The 19,545-nt window shown below is 60.8% G+C and overlaps 1 protein-coding gene and 1 non-coding gene across 4 annotated transcripts in view; one reads left to right on the top strand and one right to left on the bottom strand.

Annotated features, from left to right (window-relative positions):
- Nucleotides 1-377: 377 nt before the first annotated feature.
- LOC114674229 (U6 spliceosomal RNA) lies at nucleotides 378-484 on the bottom strand. The gene has a single exon (XR_003725246.1). It is a non-coding gene; the product is annotated as a U6 spliceosomal RNA (small nuclear RNA).
- Nucleotides 485-780: 296 nt separating this feature from the next.
- Nucleotides 781-19,545, top strand: part of MED16 (mediator complex subunit 16) — a 28,849-nt gene continuing 10,084 nt past the window's right edge. For 2 of the 3 annotated variants that reach the window (XM_077978719.1, XM_077978718.1), the window contains exons 1-11: nucleotides 781-882; nucleotides 2,459-2,645; nucleotides 3,369-3,476; nucleotides 3,782-3,951; nucleotides 7,820-8,251; nucleotides 8,984-9,089; nucleotides 12,808-12,963; nucleotides 14,118-14,329; nucleotides 14,978-15,184; nucleotides 16,723-16,933; nucleotides 18,535-18,668. In XM_077978719.1, the coding sequence (XP_077834845.1) occupies nucleotides 2,477-2,645; nucleotides 3,369-3,476; nucleotides 3,782-3,951; nucleotides 7,820-8,251; nucleotides 8,984-9,089; nucleotides 12,808-12,963; nucleotides 14,118-14,329; nucleotides 14,978-15,184; nucleotides 16,723-16,933; nucleotides 18,535-18,668 (1,905 nt within the window). In that variant the 5' untranslated portion in view covers nucleotides 781-882; nucleotides 2,459-2,476. Of the gene's footprint in view, nucleotides 883-2,458; nucleotides 2,646-3,368; nucleotides 3,477-3,781; nucleotides 3,952-7,819; nucleotides 8,252-8,983; nucleotides 9,090-12,807; nucleotides 13,014-14,065; nucleotides 14,330-14,977; nucleotides 15,185-16,722; nucleotides 16,934-18,534; nucleotides 18,669-19,545 lie in introns of all 3 variants that reach the window. The other variant, XM_077978717.1, reaches the window with a different exon arrangement.

Below are 19,545 nucleotides of genomic sequence, written 5' to 3'. Positions count from 1 at the left end.
AGCCTGGGAGACACAGCGAGACTCCGTCTCAAAAAAAAAAAAAAAAAAAAAGAAAGAAAGAAAGAAAATGGAAGAAAGCCTGGGCAAGGGGGCTCACGCTTGTAATCCCAGCTCTCTGGGAGGCCGAGACGGGCGGATCAGGAGGTCAGGAGATCGACACCACCCTGGCCAACGTGGTGAAACCCCGTCTATACCAAAAATACAAAAATTAGCCGGGCGTGGTGGCGGGAGCCTGTAGTCCCAGTTACCCGGGAGGCTGAGGCAGGAGGATTGCTTGAACCCAGGAGGCGGAGGTTACAACGAGCCAAGATCGCGCCATTGCATTCCAGCCTGGGCAACAGAGCGAGACTCCGTTTTGGGGGGAAGAAATAAAGGACAAAAATATGGAACGCTTCACGAATTTGCGTGTCATCCTTGCGCAGGGGCCATGCTAATCTTCTCTGTATCGTTCCAATTTTAGTATATGTGCTGCCGAAGCGAGCACGACACATTGGTTCTACCACCAGCTATTTATAGTCCCCGGAGGACATTTCTTTACACATACGACGACTTGTCTCCACTGCTCTAGAGATTCAACCTCTATTTGTATTAGTCCAATGTGTCACGCAACTAACGCAGTTATTAACTGGAGTTGAGAAAGTGCTCGTTATTCTACCAAATATAGCTACAGTGGCTGCTGGGAATTACTGGAAATGCTCGTATGCAAATATACCCGGAAGCGGGGCGGAGCCTGAGCCGCACCGCCCTCCCAGAAGTCTTTGGGAGGCGGCGGCGCGACTCAGGCGACTGGTTGGTGCCGGGGAAGATGGCCGCGCCGCAGCCGAGGCGCTAGGGAAGTTCGCATAGCGGACGCCCGCTGGGCTTGGTGCACGGGCCGGCCAGGTGAGTGCGGGGCTGCGGGGGCCCGGCGAGGGCGGACGGACCCCTTACCGTGTCACTGGACCCCAGGGAACGCGGCGCGGGCGTGGCGGGCCCTGCGGGGTCAGGGGGCGTGGCCGGGAGCAAAGGCTGCTGGGTAGGCGGCCCGGGGCTCCGGGTTTGCGGCGGAAACTCGCGGGAGGCCTGAGGCCCGCGGGGCGGGGGTCGGGGCGGGGCCTAAGGAGAGTTTGGGGCGGGGTTGAAGGCGCTTGGTTGGATTGTTGGGGGGGGGCCTGGAGAGGGAATAGTGTCCCTGGGGTGGAGCCTGGGGACTGGGGGTCTGTAGAGGCAGGGCCTGGAGACTGGGGGTTATCGGTACGGGGCCTGGAGAGGGAATAGGGTCCCTGGGGTGGAGACTGGGGACTGCGGATTTATAGGGGTCTGGAGAGGGTATAGGGTCTCTGGAGATCGGGGGTTATAGGGGCGGTTCCTGGAGAGGCTGAGGCGTCCCTGGGATGAAGCCTGGTAGTTGGGGTTATAGGGGCAGGACCTGGAGAGGTTCTGGGGTCCCTAGGGTGGAACCCGGAGATTTGGGGTTATGGGGGCGGGGCCGGGAGAGGCTACGGGTCCCTAGGATGAAGCCTGGTGTTTGGAGGCGGTAGGGGAAGGGCCTGGAGAGTACATGGGGTCCCCGGAGTGGAGTCTGGGGACTGGGGAGTCTTAGGGGTGAGGCCTGGAGAGCTGGGGGCATTGGAGGCTGGACCTGAACAGTACATGGGACCCCTACGGTGAAGCCAGAGAATTTCGGGTGAGGCCGTAGGCTCAAGGGGTGAATTGAAGTGTGGGAAGCAAAGAGTATCAGCGGCGGGGCTGAAAGACTTTTAGGGGCTTGCGGCGGATCCTTGGGGGTCTGGGGCAGACCCTGAAGAAGTAGGGGGCTGGAGTTAGGGCCTGAGGAAAATGGGGCTGGTGGTCATTCCAGTCTCACTGGGCTTTTGCCTCTGAAGCAAAACAGCCTGTCCAGATGTCAGGTGCTTAGAAAACCCCGAGGAAATGCTCCCTCTGTTCCCTGTCACACTCAGCCCCCGCCTCGGCCACAGGCATTCCCTGTCACACTCAGCAAGCCCCTTAGCCCCAGCACGCCTGCCCCGCCGTGGCCACAGGGAACCACCCTACTGCTTGCCTGTCTGTGGGTTCTTCCTTCGGGAGAGACCCAGGGTCCGCCTGCCGCCCCCATCATCACTCACCTGGGCCAGTGCAGACCCTCCGCCGCATCTGTCAGCTGTGCCCTTGGCCCCCATGGTCCCTTCCCCAGACAGCCAGAGGGGTCCTGGTGAAACCCAAATAGGTCCCAGCCCTCCCGGGCTCCCACCTTGCTGACGGTAGAAGCCCACCAGCCCAGGACTGGCCCTGACCTCTCCACGTTCCCCCTCGGCCCCAGCCCCATGGACAGCCGGGAACGCCCAGGCTCTGTCTCGCCTCTGGGCCTTTGCATTGGCCGTTCCCTCCACTGCAGGCCTCCATCGTTTACCCACTTCCGGCCTGGCATGCCCTGGGTGCTCAGCCAACATAGCTGACCCGCCACACCTCCCTCCCGCAGGAGCTGGTGACTGCCCTCATGTGTGACTTGCGGCGGCCAGCGGCAGGTGGGATGATGGACTTGGCCTACGTCTGTGAGTGGGAGAAATGGTCCAAGAGCACCCACTGCCCATCGGTGCCCCTGGCCTGCGCCTGGTCTTGCCGAAATCTCATCGCCTTCACCATGGACCTGCGCAGCGACGACCAGGGTGTGTCCCCCCCGCCACCCGCTTCCCCTCCCGGCCTCACGGTGTCCTGCCCTGTTCCCCAGGTGCCCGGCACGCTGCCATGCGGGGACTCGGTCTCTCAGGCCTCCCCTCACTCTTCCCCAGCCCTCCTCTGTAACTTGGGTGAGAGCCTCAGCCTTCTGGGGGTACAGAGGGTGGATTCAGTGCTCCCCAAACCTGGGGCCGGGAGACATGAGATCGCCCCGTGTGTGGGATCGAGTGGGGCTGGGGCGGTGGTTGACGGAGGCTTGTTGGAGACACGTGCCCCAGTTTTCCAGACAGCATGTGTCACTGTTTGGTTTTTGAAAGGTACGTGGTGGCTATGCCCATCTTCTCTCCATTGTTCGAGTAATAGGCACTCATAATAGGTGGTCATTAGAGAAAATTAGAAAACCACAGAAAATTGGAATCAAATCAGGGCGATAAAAGGCCCCCATTACCTGCTGTGGAGAGGCTCCCACTGTTCATGTTTTGGGGTCATTTTCTTCTAATCTGGTTTTAAAGACGCGGTCATGGCGCCTCACGGGCCTGCTCAGTTCCTGCGGGGGGACAGCCCGTTCCCTGAGCTGTCGACCCGACTGACAGCAGCTCTGTGACCTCCCTGGGGTGGGACACGCACTGGCTTCCCTGGAGCCTGCCCGGGGTCATCGTCCTCGCCTCCAGGCCATGGCGCCAGGCCGTGATGACCATGTCCCGTCCCCACAGATCTGACCCGTATGATCCACATCCTGGACACGGAGCACCCCTGGGACCTGCACTCCATCCCCTCAGACCACCGCGAGGCCATCACCTGCCTGGAGTGGGATCAGTCAGGTGAGGCCCCGGTCCCACGTGGCTGGGGGCGGCGACCCGGATCCCGGAGCAGGGGGCCCGTGTTCCCCAGTCAGTCTGGAGTCCGGCGCTGGGTCTGGAGCCCCTGGTCTGCGGCTTTGCGGGTGCTGCTCTTCCCGCAGTGCCCTGAATCATTCTTGTTCAGGGTGTCTCAGGGCGTCTCTGGAGTGCGCCTCATGCCACCTGCCGCTCTGCCCTACCTGGGCCGAGACCTCTCCACCGGGCTGGCTCCCCCAGGCGCTCTGCCCATCCCCGGAAGGTTCCCAATGATGGCTTCTTGCCCTCAGGCTCCCGGCTCCTGTCAGCAGACGCCGACGGGCAGATCAAGTGCTGGAGCATGGCGGACCACCTGGCCAATAGCTGGGAGAGCTCGGTGGGCAGCCTGGTGGAGGGGGACCCCATTGTGGCCCTGTCCTGGCTGCACAACGGTGTGAAGCTGGCCCTGCACGTGGAGAAGGTGAGTGTCCCGCCCGAGTGAGCGGGTGAGGCGGATGAGATGGATGAGATGTTACCCCGCCCAGCCACCCACCGGCCCGTCTCCTCTCCATCAGCAGCATCCCCTGGTTTTTTGAACCTTGCACTTGGCTCCCACCTGCAGTCAGGCTGTCATTAGCACCTGTGTTTTCAGGGGGCTCCTCCTTCAACTGAGGATGGCCGTTCTCAGTGAGTCGTCTCTTTCACTGGAGGCTACTGTCCTCAGCTAGCTGCTTGTATCACTGGTGGCCGCTGTCTTCCGAATGCAGCCCACCCTCCGATTTAGTAACATCCCGGAGTCCCTCTCTCTGCGCCCTGTGATTCAGCCCCACAGTTCAGAGTAGACACGGCCAGGGTTGGCGGGGGGCACCTGGGTTCAGGCTCTGACTCCACACCTCCGTGTGTCAGTGTCCTCACTGACGGCGGGGTCTCGGTGACGTTCCTGGCAAAGGCCCCACAGCCACCCCGGTGCGTGCCTCTGCGTCTGCTTGCGCTGGGGCTCTTGCAGGAACTAGGAGGCCCTCCTGGAGGGATGCAGTGGACCAGATCTTTTCTCTCGTCCCTTCCTGAGTCTCTCCCCAGGGACCGCCGTTGTCACCGCATGGCTGCAGTGCACACAGCACCCGCTTCATGCCACGGGGGCCCTCCAGGGCGTACTCCTCATCCTGCTGTCCCGTTTGTCTGTGTTTCCTGTTTTTGGTAACAGTTTTATTGGGATAGAGTTCAAAGACCACAGAACTAACCCACTGAGAGTGCACAGCCCACACGGTCCAGAGGCTTCGTGTAACTCACCGTGCTGTGCAGCCACCACCACAGCTAACCTCAGACCTTTATCCTTTTTTTGTTTGTTTGTTTGTTTTTTTGAGACTGAGTTTCACTCTTTCCCCCAGGCTGGAGTACAGTGGTGTGATTTTGGCTCACTGCAACCTCTGCCTCCTGGGTTCAAGCGATTCTCCTGCCTCAGCTTCCTGAGTAACTGGGATTATAGGCACCTACCACGCCTGGCTAATTTTTGTGTTTTTTTAGTAGAGATGGGGTTTCACCATGTTGGCCAGGCTGGTCTCGAACTTCTTTTTTTTTTTTTTTTTTTTTTTTTTTTTTTTTTTTTTTGAGACGGAGTCTCACGCTGTTGCCCAGGCTGGAGTGCAGTGGCGTGATCTCGGCTCACTGCAAGCTCCGCCTCCTGGGTTCACACCATTCTCCTGCCTCAGCCTCCTGAGTAGCTAGGACTACAGGCGCCCGCCACCGCGCCCGGCTAATTTTTTGTATTTTTAGTAGAGACGGGGTTTCACTGTGGTCTCGATCTCCTGACCTTGTGATCCGCCCGCCTCGGCCTCCCAAAGTGCTGGGATTACAGGCTTGAGCCACCGCGCCCGGCCTGGTCTCGAACTTCTGACCTCAGGTGATCTGTTTGCCTCAGCCTCCCAAAGTGCTGGGATTAGAGGTGTGAATCAGTGTGCCCGGCCAGACCTTTATCTTGTTTGTTTTTTGAGACAGGGTCTTGCTCTGTGACCAGGCTGGAGTGTAGTGGTGCGATCTTGGTTCGCTGCAGCCTCTCCCTCCTGGGCTCCGGCGATTCTCCTGCCTCAGCCTCCCAAGTAGCTGGGATTACAGGCATGCGCCACCGCACCTGGCAAATTTTTTGTATTTTTAGTAGAGATGGGGTTTCTCCATGTTGGTCAGGATGGTCTTGAACTCCTGACCTCAGGTGCTCTGCCTGCCTCTGCCTCCCAAAGTGCTGGGATGACAGGCATGAGTCACTGTGCCCAGCTTCAGACCATTCTCATCACCCCAAAAGGAAACCTGGTCCCCATCCTGCGTCACCCCGATCCCTCCCCCACCCCAGCCCCCAGGACCCAGCTGTCTCTGCGGACCTGCCTGTCCTGGACATTTCATAGAAATAGGACCACACACTGCGTGGCCTTCTGTGTCTGGCGTCTCTCACTGAGTGTGACGTCCTCAAGGTGCATCCCCGCTGTGGCCTGAGTCACAGCCTCGCTTTTTAAAATAACCAAATACATTTTATTCTTTTTTTTTTCTTTTTTTTTTTTTTTTTTTTTTGAGACAGAGTCTTGCTCTGTCACCCAGGCTGGAGTGCAGTGGCGTGATCTCGGCTCACTGCAACCTCCACCTCCCGGGTTCAAGCGATTCTCCTGCCTCAGCCTCCCAAGTAGCTGCAATTACTGGTGCCCACCACCATGCCCGGCTAATTTTTGTATTTTTAGTAGAGATGGGGTTTCACCATCTTGGCCAGGCTGGTCTCGAACTCCTGACCTCGTGATCCACCCGCCTCAGCCTCACAAAGTGCTGGGATTACTGGCGTGAGCCACTGCACCCAGCCAAATTTTTGTTTTTTAATTATATTAATAACAGGCACATGTGCTCCTTTAAAATACCGTCAAACAGGCCGGCCTGCGACCCACACAGACGTGTGCGGTGCGGACACCAGATGCTTGCCTCGTCGCCACAGTAACCACTGACCGCCAGGCCTGGCTCACTGCCTGGACCTCTGGACCTGCTTCTTGCTATAAAAAGTGTTTTTTTTAAACTTGTAACCTAGAGTGGATCTGTATGATAAGTATGACACACACTTTTCTCTCCCTCGCATCTTTTCACAACATAGCGACATTTTTCTTGTTTTGTTTTGTTTTTTGTTTTTTTGTTTTTTGTTTTTTTTTGAGACGGAGTCTCGCTCTGTCGCCCAGGCTGGAGTGCAGTGGCCGGATCTCAGCTCACTGCAAGCTCCGCCTCCCGGGTTCGGGCCATTCTCCTGTCTCAGCCTCCTGAGTAGCTGGGACTACAGGCGCCCGCCACCTCGCCCGGCCAGTTTTTTGTATTTTTTAGTAGAGACGGGGTTTCACCGTGTTAGCCAGGATGGTCTCGATCTCCTGACCTAGTGATCCGCCCGTCTCGGCCTCCCAAAGTGCTGGGATTACAGGCTTGAGCCACCGCGCCCGGCCTGTTTTTTGTTTTTAAGACAGAGTTTCGCTCTTGTTGCCCAGGCCAGAGTGCAATGGTGCGATCTCGGCTCATTGCAATCTCCATCTCCTGGATTCAAACGATTCTCCTGCCTCAGCCTCCTGACTAGCTGGGATTACAGGCGCCCACCACCACGCCCAGCTAATTTTTTTGTATTTTTTAGTAGCGACAGGGTTTCACTATGTTGGCCAGGCTGGTCTTGAACTCCTGACCTCAGGGGATCCACCCACCTCAGCCTCCCAAAGTGCTGGGATTACAGGTATGAGCTACCTCCCCGGCCGAGACCCCATCTCTTAAAAGACTCTTGTTGAAAGAAGGGTGGATGTTTTTGTATGTAAATAATAACTTGACAAATTTGATTTGAAACCAAATAGTGCCCACAGCAGCTGCTGGTGCTTACACACCATTTCCTGAGTGCTGCAACTCAGGTCTGCACGGTGCGGCCCAGAGCCACACAGACCCCACCTGGGTTTGTGAGTGGGGCACGTTGGCACCAGCTGCCCGGCTGCTTGTGTGCCGCATGGCAGAGCCAGAGTCAAGTCATTGCAACAGGGACCACCTGGCTCCCAGAACCGAGCATGCCGGTTTTGGTCCCTTTACAGAAAGAGGAGGTGACTCCTATTGCACACACGTTCACCATTTAATCCTCCCCGCTGTCCTCCAAAGCAAAGGTGCCATTCCTTCCACCTTTCAGATGAGGAGACGGAGGGTCGGAGGGGACCACATCCCACACGGCTCAGGTGGCCGAGTCAGGATCTGAACCCAGGTGCACACTCCCCTGGCTTCTGCGTGGTTCTGTGTGAGTGTTTCTCGGGGTCACAGGGGGAACCCCCGTGAGCCTGAGCGGCCCCTCCTCCCTCCCTTCTCCACAGTCAGGCGCCTCCAGCTTCGGGGAGAAGTTCTCCCGAGTGAAGTTCTCACCGTCGCTCACGCTGTTCGGCGGCAAGCCCATGGAGGGCTGGATCGCAGTGACGGTCAGCGGCCTGGTCACCGTGTCCCTGCTGAAGCCCAGCGGGCAGGTGCTGACGTCCACCGAGAGCCTGTGCCGGCTGCGCGGCCGTGTGGCCCTGGCGGACATCGCCTTCACAGGCGGCGGCAACATCGTGGTGGCCACGGCAGACGGCAGCAGCGCGTCGCCCGTGCAGTTCTACAAGGTGTGCGTGAGCGTGGTGAGCGAGAAGTGCCGCATCGACACGGAGATCCTGCCCTCCCTGTTCATGCGTTGCACCACCGACCTGAACCGCAAGGACAAGTTCCCCGCCATCACCCATCTCAAGTTCCTGGCCCGGGACATGTCAGAGCAGGTGAGCGGACACGGGCTGTCACGCAGGCTGGCAGGCTTGGAATGGAACTCTGCTTCTCAGGGTCCTGGAGGTGGAGACCCACAGGGGCCGTGGGCTAAACCAAGGTGTGGGCAGGGCCGGTCCCTCCTGGGGGCTCCAGGGGAGAACCCATTTCCTACCTTTCCCAGCATCTGGGGGCGCCCAGTCCCTCGGCTCGGGGCCGCTTCCTCCCGCTTCACGGCCACAGCACAGCCTCTTCCTGTCTCTCTCTGAATCTCGCCCTCCCACATCCTCTCGTGAGGACTCTGTGAAGACAATGGGGCCCCTGGACCCCCCCAACATGCTCTCCCGTCTCAGCGTCCTGAACCAAATCCCACCCACAGGTTCCTTCTGTGTGAGAGGCGGCCCAGCCACAGGTCCTAGAGCTGAGGATGGGATGTTCTGGGGACCACTGTCCAGCCGACCACACCAGGTCGCCTGGATATCCGTTGTAATTCGGAATCAGTAACGCCCCAAACTCCTAGAAGCCCCCGACTTGGTTCCCTGTCCCGTTGCTCTCCCTGTGGGGGGCACCATCTGGGGACATCTGGGTTCCTGTGAGTGGACGTTGGGCTCTGGGGACAGGCAGGCCTGGGCTGGAATCCAGGAGGGCCTCGAGGGGCAGGCGTGGCCCCAGGGTCCCATGGCTCAGGCTCTGGTCGCGTGGCCAGCACAGCAGTGCCGGGTCTGCCCTCACCCCCACCTCCCCCGTAGGTGCTTTTGTGCGCGTCCAGCCAGACCAGCAGCATCGTGGAATGCTGGTCCCTGCGCAAGGAGGGGCTTCCCGTGAACAACATCTTCCAGCAGATCTCCCCCGTGGGTGAGTCTCCGGCCGGCTGCGGGAGGCCCTGGGCCTGCCCTTGGGGGCAGCTGGTTTTAATTTGGAGGCGGGTCTCGCTCTGTCACCCAGGGTGGTCCTGAACCCCACCCCTAAGCGATCCTCTTGCCTTGACCTCCAGTAGTGCTAGGATCTGGGGCGTGACCCCGTGCCTGCCGGCCTTCTGAGTGTGTTAGGCGTGTAGACTCTTCCATCCTTCCACTCCCGCCGCAGCGGCTGCCACCATCCTACGCGGAGCCGGGGCTCAGAGGCGGCGTTGCTCGCCCGAGCTCACCCAGCAGGGACACCGTGAGGGGCTGCAGGCGTGCAGGCGGCTGTGGAGTGTGGGTCTGTGGGTGGGGCCGTCAGGCAGCAGGGCACAGGCCAGACCGGGCGGGGGCAGTGCACGGAATCCTCCAGAAGCTGGTTCAGGGAGAGGAAGCCACGGCTCAGCGGGTCAGCTGAGGCCACTGAGAACACGCCCCTCACCCCACCCCCGCCCCCACCCACCTCCCCAGCAGCCTCTTCTGGGGCCCCCATTCCCATCTCTATCTGCCCGATGGGCCCCCGCACCCACGGAGCCAAGCCCGCCACCCCCACCTCCGGCACAAAACCTGGGGCTGGAGCGAAGCAGGGACGCCCGCCTGCCATGACCGTGGCCAGAACAGCCACTTGGTGCTCAGAGCCTCGGCGGCTGCGGGCCCGGTTTCCGGCCTCCGCCCTGGAGAAGGGAAGTGTTTTCCTGGCAGACAAGAGCCCAGGCATTTGCCGACGAGCGCGAATGGACCCTGGAGCGGCCGGACGTGTGGGCTGGTGCTCCTCAGAAGCCACTAATGAGCCCGTGTCCAGAGGCCCCGATGGCTCCTGGGGCCTGCAGGTGTTTACGTCAACTGCCCATTGTGGCCGCAGGGGCGGTAAAGGTAAAGAGGGCGGCTGCCCGTTCCTTCCCCCGGGCCTCGTCGTGAGTCACCGGGCAGCTGAAGAGGGCCACTGCCGTTCCTTCCCCCAGGCCTCGTTCCTTCCCCCGGGCCTTGTGGTGAGTCACCCTGCAGTTTGAGCTGCGCTGGTTCCTATGGCAGCACCTGGCGCCACCCCGCGTGGCAGGCAGGGCTGCAAGGACCCTCAGCTTCACTGCCTGGTACCCCCGCTGGGCACATCTGTGTCCACTGTCTGCCCACAACCAGACCACCGGGTAGTCCCGGGCTCCAACGCTCCTCCTCGTCTCCTGCAGCCGTCCTCACCTGCTGGCCCAGCTCCTACTCGTCCCTAAGAGCCACGTCTCACACGCACGCCACAGCCTTTCTTGGGTCTCACGTCCCTGCAGCTGGGGGCCACTGAGACACAGTCCCTGCCACACCCATCTCTTCCCCCACCACCCCACGTCCCCACCATGCCAGGCTTCAGTCCCTGCGGCACCCAGCTCTTCACCCACTGCCCCACGTCCGCACTTAGCAGCTTAGCCTCCCCCTGCTTCAAGTCCCCTGTCATTTAGAAATGCTGACCGCAGGCCGGGCGCGGTGGCTCAAGCCTGTAATCCCAGCACTTTGGGAGGCCGAGGCGGGCAGATCACAAGGTCAGGAGATCGAGACCACAGTGAAACCCCGTCTCTACTAAAAATACAAAAAATTAGCCGGGCGCGGTGGCGGGCGCCTGTAGTCCCAGCTACTCAGGAGGCTGAGGCAGGAGAATGGCGTGAACCCGGGAGGCGGAGCTTGCAGTGAGCCGAGATCGCGCCGCTCACTCCAGCCTGGGCAACAGCGTGAGACTCCGTCTCAAAAAAAAAAAAAAAGAAATGCTGACCGCAGCCGTCAGTTGGATGGAGGAGGGGACGTAAATCGGGCTGTGAGGGCGCCCCGGGCACCAGCTGGGCGTGTGCTCATCATGGCAGCTGCTTCACTCAGTGCTAACCCTGTCTTTCCTGTGAGAGGCTCAATTCCACAGGGCCAGCCACCCTGACCACTGTGTGCCCTCCGGACATCTCAGCCACTCTCTGGGCCTCAGTTTCCCCAGGGGAATGCTGCTCATGGGACCCCTGTACAGGTTTGCAGGAGGCCAAGGCTCTGTGACCGTGATACCCTGTCCAGAGCAGAGACCTCATGACGCGGATGGCACAGAGCAGCCGTGTGGTCGTCGGCTTCAGCCAAGTAACAAGCCAGCCCCAAACCGAGCAGCTCAGACCAGCAGCCCTGCTCTGGTTCTGTGGCTGGGCTGCCTCAGCTGCTCCGTCCTGGTTCCTCTGTGTCTGCGGTCAGCAGCCGAGGTGGCGTCGCCCGTCCACTGGCCCCACATGCCCCAGCAGGCCGGCTCTGGCTGCCCTCAGTGTCCCACAAGCAGCAAGAGCAGGACCCCCCCGCACATGCTCTCTGGGTCTCCGTTTTTTGTTGTTGTTGTTTTGTTTTTTTTTTGTTTTTTTTTTTTTTGAGACGGAGTCTCGCTCTGTCACCCAGGCTGGAGTGCAGTGGCCGGATCTCAGCTCACTGCAAGCTCCGCCTCCCGGGTTCCCGCCATTCTCCTGCCTCAGCCTCCCGAGTAGCTGGGACTACAGGCGCCCGCCACCTCGCCCGGCTAGTTTTTTGTATTTTTTAGTAGAGACGGGGTTTCACCGTGTTAACCAGGATGGTCTCGATCTCCTGACCTCGTGATCCGCCCGTCTCGGCCTCCCAAAGTGCTGGGATTACAGGCTTGAGCCACCGCACCCGGCCGTTGTTTTGTTTTTGACTTGGGCTCTCCCTATGTAGCCCAGGCTGGAATGCAGTGGCTTGATCTCCGCCCACTGCAGCCTCATCCTCCTGGGCTCGAGCAATCCTCCTACCTCAGCCTCCTGAGTTGCTGGGACTACAGGCACGCGCAGGCGTGCACCACCACACCCAGCTAACGTTTGTTGTACTTTTTGTAGAGATGGGGTCTTGCTGTGTTGCCCAGGCTGGTCTTGAACTCCTGGGCTCAAGCCATCCTCTGGCCTTGGCTTCCCAAAGTGCTGGGACGGCAGGCGTGAGCCCAGGTGCCCGGCCGTGTCACACTGGCTACCACTCGGCCCGAGATGGTAGCAGAAGCCTCTGCCCTGCTGGGAGGAGCTGCGTCTTCACACAGAGGCTGCCAGGCAGCAGATCTGTGGGTGCGACCGTCCTGCGTGGCTTTATTGTGTGGGGAGCGTGGAACTGTAGTTGAGGAGGGATGGAAGTCCCAGCTCAGCTGACTGAGGCCGAGAGAGTGTTAGGGTTTGCATGGCCGCAGGTCTGGGGGGGCGTCGTCTCCCCACTGTCCGCTCCAGCGAGGGGGCGAGACGGCGCCACCCCACAGGTGTCCACGAAATCCCGGGGCCGCATCCCGTTGGCCCGGCGTGGGTCACGTGCCCGTCCCGGAACCAATCAGTGGCCGAGGCACGGAGCGCTCGGATTGGCCGGGCCTCGTCTTCCGGGCGTGGGAGCCGGGCTGCGTGAGACCCGGGAGGGGGCCGGGCGCGGTGGCTCAATCCTGTAATCCCAGCACTTTGGGAGGCCGAGGTGGGTGGATCACGAGGTCAGGAGATCGAGACCATCCTGGCTAACACGTGAAACCCCGCCTCTACTAAAAAAAAAAAAAAATACAAAAAAAAAAAAAAAAAGGAGACCCGGGAGGGGCCCTGGGCGGTTGCAAGCCGGGTCCTGCTGGGCTCCTGCGGCTGCTCCTCAGCCTGTCTTCACTCCGTTACCTTCCTGTTTTCCTGCCCCTGCTTTTTCAGTTGGCGACAAACAGCCCACGATTCTCAAATGGCGGATCCTGTCGGCCACCAACGATCTGGACCGTGTGTCGGCCGTGGCGCTGCCCAAGCTGCCCATCTCGCTCACCAACACCGACCTCAAGGTGGCCAGCGACACGCAGTTCTACCCTGGCCTCGGTACGGTGGAGCCAGCGGCAGCCACTCGGCCTCAGCTCACACCGGGGGAGGTGGGCCCTGAGCGCAGGCCACGGGGCCGTGGGAGCTCACAGCGGGGGAGGTGGGCCCTGAGCGCAGGCCATGGGGCCGTGGGAGCTCACACCAAGGGAGGCGGGCCCTGAGCCCAGGCCGCGGGGCCGTGGGAGCTCATAGGGGGGGAGGTGGGCCCTGAGCCCAGGCCGCGGGGCCGTGGGAGCTCGGCCTCCTGGGCTCTGATGGGTTCCCGATTAGGAGGCAGACGTCATCTTTCGGGATCTGTGAGGCTGGCAGACAGATTCAGTGCTCTTTAATTTGTAAAGGGAGCAAATCAACAAGGGAGCCGGGGGAACTTGGGGGCGGAACTCCTTTCCGGGTAGGCTGCTCCTCTCCGCGCTGCAGCAGCTGTAATGTGGGTCCTGAGCTCAAACCGTGGCGTCATGCCCCTGAGTGAGTCTGTGCGCTCTTCACTGCTGACCCTGTTTGCTCAGCTGTGAAGTGGGGACAAGTCCGCTCTAGCTCAGGTCCCTCCCTTCCCCCAGCTCCCATTCTCCCCTGGTTCCCTGGAAAGAGCGTTGATCAAAACCTGCTCAGGGTTCAGGACTGTTCTCGGAGCCTGCAGAGAGGTTCAGGGGATGCGGTTCTGTGCTCCAAAGCCCTCGGTTTATGCTCCATTTTCCAGCCTCTCTACTGCAGCGACTCCTTTTGTGTCCTCTTTTCCATGAGCTTTGGGCTCTGGACCCCACCTCCCCCTGGCCTTCGTACAGAGGCAGACCCCAGTGTGACTGACAGCCCCAGCCCACCACCCTAAGATGCCTCTCTTTGGGATGCCAGGAGCCCCACCCCTTGGTCCCCCACCCCTTGGTCCCCCACCTGTAGCGCCCTCGTCCCCTGTGCTCCTTGAGTGGTATGTCAGCAAGGACATGGCCCCAGCTGTGAGGGGCTGGGAGCAGTGTGGCCAAGGCTGCTGACTCCTGGTCCCCTGGTGCTCAGGGGCTTTGTAACTGAAGAAGGAGCAGCTGGGGGCACGGGTACTGGATGCCGGGGAGGGCTCATCCCCTAAATGGGTAGCCTTGGCCCTCCTCAGGTGGGCGTGTCCAGGGCCCTGCCCATGCCTAAGGAGTGCCCGTGCCCCGCAGGGCTGGCCTTGGCCTTCCACGACGGCAGCGTCCACATCGTGCATCGGCTCTCACTGCAGACCATGGCCGTCTTCTACAGCTCCGCAACCCCGAGGCCCGTGGACGAGCCGGCCATCAAGCGCCCCCGCACCGCAGGCCCTGCCGTCCACTTTAAGGCCATGCAGCTCTCCTGGACCTCACTGGCCCTCGTGGGCATTGACAACCAGGGGAAGGTGAGCTGCTTGTGTGTGTGGGGCTGGAACTGATGGGGTGCCAGAGGGAGGTGCCCCCCTGGGGAAGGGACTGCAGGTGCAAGCCCCTCGCCAGCCCCTGCCTGGGCTGCCTCGTCTGTGCCATGGGTTCATCTCGATGAGCGAGGTCACTGGGGTGGCTCACAGCGCATATTAGGAGCTTCCTAGCTAGGAGCTGTTGAGAGGACCGCCTTTCACGAGGTGGACTCCTCAGTTAAAGGAGACGAGTGTAAGCCTGGCTCCGCGTCCAGCGCAGTCAGGGCTCGGGAAGTTTTCCTTCCCTGTTCCCAGAGGCGTTGTCCATGACCCTGACAGAAAGGTGCAGGCAGTACAGACACATGCACGCACACGGGCCGGCACATGGGGGCGTGCACATACAGGCCCACAAGCATGGCTGGCCCACCGGTCCACTGGCCCATGGGTCCATCTGGAGCCTTCAAAGTAGGCTCAATAAAGGGCCTCGCTTGCCTCATTGCTTCCAGGGTGGGCCCAGAGCCACCTGGAGAGGAGCTGCAGGTCCCTTCCCCGCCCCCGACAACACGCACCTCAGCCCCAGGGCCCCATGCCCCTCCTGGCTGAGGTTGCAGCCCCACGTCTCACCCGGCTCTCCCTGGGCTCTGTCTCTGGCAGCTGAGCGTGCTCCGCCTCTCGCCCTCCATGGGCCACCCGCTGGAGGTGGGACTGGCACTGCGGCACCTGCTTTTCCTGCTGGAGTACTGCATGGTAACCGGCTATGACTGGTGGGACATCCTGCTGCACGTGCAGCCCAGCATGGTGCAGAGCCTGGTGGAGAAGCTGCATGAGGAGTACACGCGCCAGACCGCTGCCCTGCAGCAGGTGAGGTCATGTGGCAGGTGGGGCCCCGTGGCAGGTGGGGGCGGCCCTGCAGCAGGCAGGGGCCCCGTGGTCAGTGAGGGGCCAGCAGCAGGGAGGGGGGTCCCCGCATTAGTTGTGGAGGTCTCTGCGGCAGACGTGGGGGTCCCAGCGGCAGACGGGGTTGTGGCAGCTGTGGTGGGTCCCTGCGGCAGATCAGGGGCTCTGTGGCAGGCGGAGGGCAGGAGGGGCAGGTAGCCTGCAGCAGGTGAGGCTGTGCGTGGGGTGTGCACCCAGAGGCCCGTCCAGTAAAGCTGCACCTCAGAGGAGCACTTTGTTTCCCTCCTCACTTGGGAAGTTTCCTCTGTAACACGTTAAGCCTCACAGGTAAGGCCTGATGCTCCCTGGATGACTCCCTTCTCCAGTGTTCCCAGTCTGGGGGTGTCTTTCTAAGTCGTCCTCTCAGAGTGAGAGAGGGTTCCAGGGTGCACACCAGGCAGGCCCGTGGTGTGAGGCCTCAGCTAGCACAGTCAGAAGATGAACACACAGAGACCCGCCCATTGGAAGGAGAGCAGAGAGCGGACACGGAGGCCTGGCCGTTGGAAGGAGAGGAGAGGGCGGACACGGAGGCCTGGCCGTTGGAAGGAGAGGAGAGGGCGGACACGGAGGCCTGGCCGTTGGAAGGAGAGGAGGGGACAGAGAGGCCCGCCCATCAGAAAGGTCTCTTGCAGTGATGTCGTCATGCGCCTGCAATCTCAGAGTGTCTGCGAAAGACCTCAGATCTAACGAGCTCATCTGGCAGCTGCACATGGGACCAGCCCTCTAAACCTTAGTCGTGTTCCTCTATGCCGCCAAGAACCAATACGAAGATAAAATGGGAAAAATATCCCACTCACAGCACAGCCTGCTGAGAGACACGGGAGACCCAGGCAGGGGGCTGTGATGCTAAACCCCGGCATGGCTGGGATCCGTAGCCAGTGACGGGGCTTGTGATGGCGAGGCCTCACTCTCTCCCTCCTTGGGCCCTCACTGCGTGCCAAGTGTTTCATTTTTGTTTTTTAGTTATTTCTATTTTTTGTAGAGATGAGGTCTTCTGTGTTACACAGGCTCTGCAACTCCCAGCCTCCAGGAATCCTCCAACCTCAGCCTCCCAAAATGCTTCAACTCATTAATTCTGTCCTGCTAGACCAGGGTCTCCCTGCAGGCACCGCGGACATCGGGGGCTGGAGCAGCCTCTGGGGTGGGGGGCATCCTGTTGAGCAGCCTCCCTGGCCTCCAGTTGTCAGGGGCACCCCCAGTGGTGAGAACTAGAAATGTCTGCAGACATCACCAGGACGCCCCCGCCGGGGCAGAGCTGCTCCCAGCTGAGATCCGGCACCTGGTCCTGTGTGGCCGGTCCTCTGCGCCCGTTTAGCCACGAGGTTGCTGAGGTGCAGAGGTGAAGCAGCTTTCCCAGCTCACAGAACACCTGGGCTCAGGGTCGGACTGCTCTTCTCCCCACTGGAGCCTTGGCGGGCGCCTCTGCCACAGCCCTTTGGGGTGACCCGGCTTCCTGCCCCCAGGTTCTCTCCACCCGGATCCTGGCCATGAAGGCCTCGCTCTGCAAGCTGTCGCCCTGCACGGTGACCCGCGTGTGCGACTACCACACCAAGCTCTTCCTCATCGCCATCAGCTCCACCCTGAAGTCGCTGCTGCGCCCCCACTTCCTCAACACGCCCGACAAGAGCCCCGGCGACCGGCTGACCGAGATCTGCGCCAAGATCACTGACGTCGGTGGGTCCTGTCCCGCGCCCAGGGCCTTGAGGCTCTTTTCATTTTTTTTTTTTTTATTTATTTATTGTTTTTACTCTTGAGATAGGGTCTTAGCTGGAGTGCAGTGTCACACTCAGCTCATTGCAGCCTCAGCCTCCGCCTCCCTGGTTCAAGTGATTCTCCTGCCTCAGCCTCCCAAGTAGCTGGGATTACAGGCCTGCACCACCACGCCCGGCTGATTTTTGTATTTTTAGTAGAGATGGGGTTTCACCATGTTGGCCAGGCTGGTCTCGAACTCCTGACCTCAAATGACCCACCTGCCTCAGCCTCCTAAAGTCCTGGGATACAGCCTAAAGGCTGGGATTACACCACACCCAGCCTTTTAGAGACAGGGTCTCACTGTGTCATCCAGGTTGCAGCACGGTGGCACAGTTACAGCTCAGTGCAGCCTCTGCCTTCCAGGCTCAAGCAGTCTTCTCGTCTCAGCCTCTGGAGTAGCTGGGATTACAAGCGTGCGCCACACACGCAGTTTTTAATTATTCGCAGAGACAAGGTCTCACTGTGATGCCCAGACTGGTCTTGACCTCCTGAGCTCAAGCGATCCTTCCACCTGGGGGCTGAGATGCTACTCCCAGGCCGAGACGCGGCACCCGGGTCCTGTGTGGCAGGTCTGCTCCTTCTCCCATTTTGCTATAAGGGGACTGAGGCAGAGAGGCTAAGCAGCTCACCCAGCACGTGGTGTCCCACTCGCCTCGGCCTCCTAAAGCGCTGGGATTATAGGCGTGAGCCGCTGTGCTTGGCAGGTTGTCTCTTAAAAATTAGGGTTGCCGGGCGCAGTGGCTCAGGCCTGTAATCCCAGCACTTTGGGAGGCCGAGGTGAGCGGATCATGAGGTCAGAGGTCAGATCGAGACCATCCTGGCTAACACAGTGAAACCCCATCTCTAGTAAAAATACAAAAATGAGCAGGGCACGTTGGAAGGTGCCTGTAGTCCCAGCTACTCTGGAGGCTGAGGCAGGAGAATTGCTTGAACCCGGGAGGCAGAGCTTGCAGTGAGCTGAGATCGTGCCATTGTACTCCAGCCTGGGCGGCGTGAGACTCAGTCTCAAAAAATTTAAAAATTAGGGTTATTGTTTGTCTGGAGTACCCAGCTCACTGTGGGCGTGTGGCGCTCGTGGTATCTAGGAGCTGTGTGCACAGTCATTATTTCTGTGGGGCCACCCTAGTCACCATCCAACAGGCATCTGTTGGGTGTGTAACCGGCGCCAGGTGCCGGTCCTGCGTGGCTGCAGCTGCAGTGTGGACACACTGCTGTGTTCACAGAGTTCACCTCGGAGCAGGGGCAGATGTGCACCAGCGGGCCGGGCCTGAGCAGTGGTGGCCCTGGCATGGGGACCTGCCCGCGCCAAGGCCTGCAGGCCGAGAGAAGCGGCCCCCAGGTGGGCGGGCAGTGGGCTCCCGGTTCCTCCCTGGCAACGCCATCGCCCCCTTCTCCTTCCCGCCGTGGGTCCCCTTGTGTCCTGGCAGCGGCTGGGCGCTCGGTGCAGGTCGAAGGACCGAGGGGTGCAGTTAGGTCACCGTGTACAAGAAGCCCGAGCTGACCCGACCCGTGTCTCCTTGCAGACATTGACAAGGTCATGATCAACCTCAAGACGGAGGAGTTTGTCCTGGACATGAACACGCTGCAGGCGCTGCAGCAGCTCTTGCAGTGGGTGGGCGACTTCGTGCTCTACCTGCTGGCCAGCCTGCCCAACCAGGTGCGCTGCGCTCGCCCCTGAGGCTGCCCTCGCCCCTGAGGCTGCCCTCCCCGAGGCCCCGCCCCTCATCGGGGCCCTGACTCCTGGCCCCGCCCCTCATCTGGGCCCTGACTCCTGGCCCCGCCCCTCATCTGGGCCCTGACTCCCTGGCCCCGCCCCTCATCAGGGACCTGCCTCCCTGGCCCCGCCCCTCATCTGGGCCCTGACTCCTGGCCCCGCCCCTCATCTGGGCCCTGACTCCCTGGCCCCGCCCCACATCAGGGCCCTGCCTCCCTGGCCCCGCCTCTCATCTGAGCCCTGACTCCCTGGCCCCGCCCCTCATCTGGGCCCTGCCTCCTTGGCCCTGCCCCTGAAAACCACTTCAGCCCCGCCCCTACTTGGAGCCCCACCTCCTGACACTGTCTATTCTCAAAGCTCCACTGCCTATCCCGCCCGTCCTGAAGCGCTGCCCCACCTCAGAGCCCTCACCTCCATGAAGCTTCTGCAAAAAACCCTTCCTTGACCACACACTTTCTGCCCATTCTCGAAGCCCCGCCTCCCAGACCCTGCCCCTTCTCGGTCCCACCCTTTACTCTCCCCAGCTCCCGGTGCAGGAGGCGGTTGGGGGGAGTTGGCAGCTTTGAAATCATCAAGTCTCCATCCACACCCCCACCTTCAAGTATGCGGCCTGTGTGCCCCGAGCAGGGCTCCAGCCTCCCCCCGCCCACACACTCTGTCCTGCCCAAACCGTGACTTCTCTCCCCAAGTTTCATTCTGCCCTGGGGCCTCTGTCTCTCCACCCGCGCCCATCAGGCACGGTTTGAAGTCCCTGTCTGCTCCTTGTGGGACTTGAGGCTGCCAGGTTCTCTCGGCTCCCAGTACAGCCACCAGGGCCACT

Source organism: Macaca mulatta, chromosome 19 (assembly GCF_049350105.2).
Source record: "Macaca mulatta isolate MMU2019108-1 chromosome 19, T2T-MMU8v2.0, whole genome shotgun sequence".
In the NCBI taxonomy this organism is placed as follows: domain Eukaryota; kingdom Metazoa; phylum Chordata; class Mammalia; order Primates; family Cercopithecidae; genus Macaca; species Macaca mulatta.
This window is presented reverse-complemented; position numbering and strand designations above follow the sequence as displayed.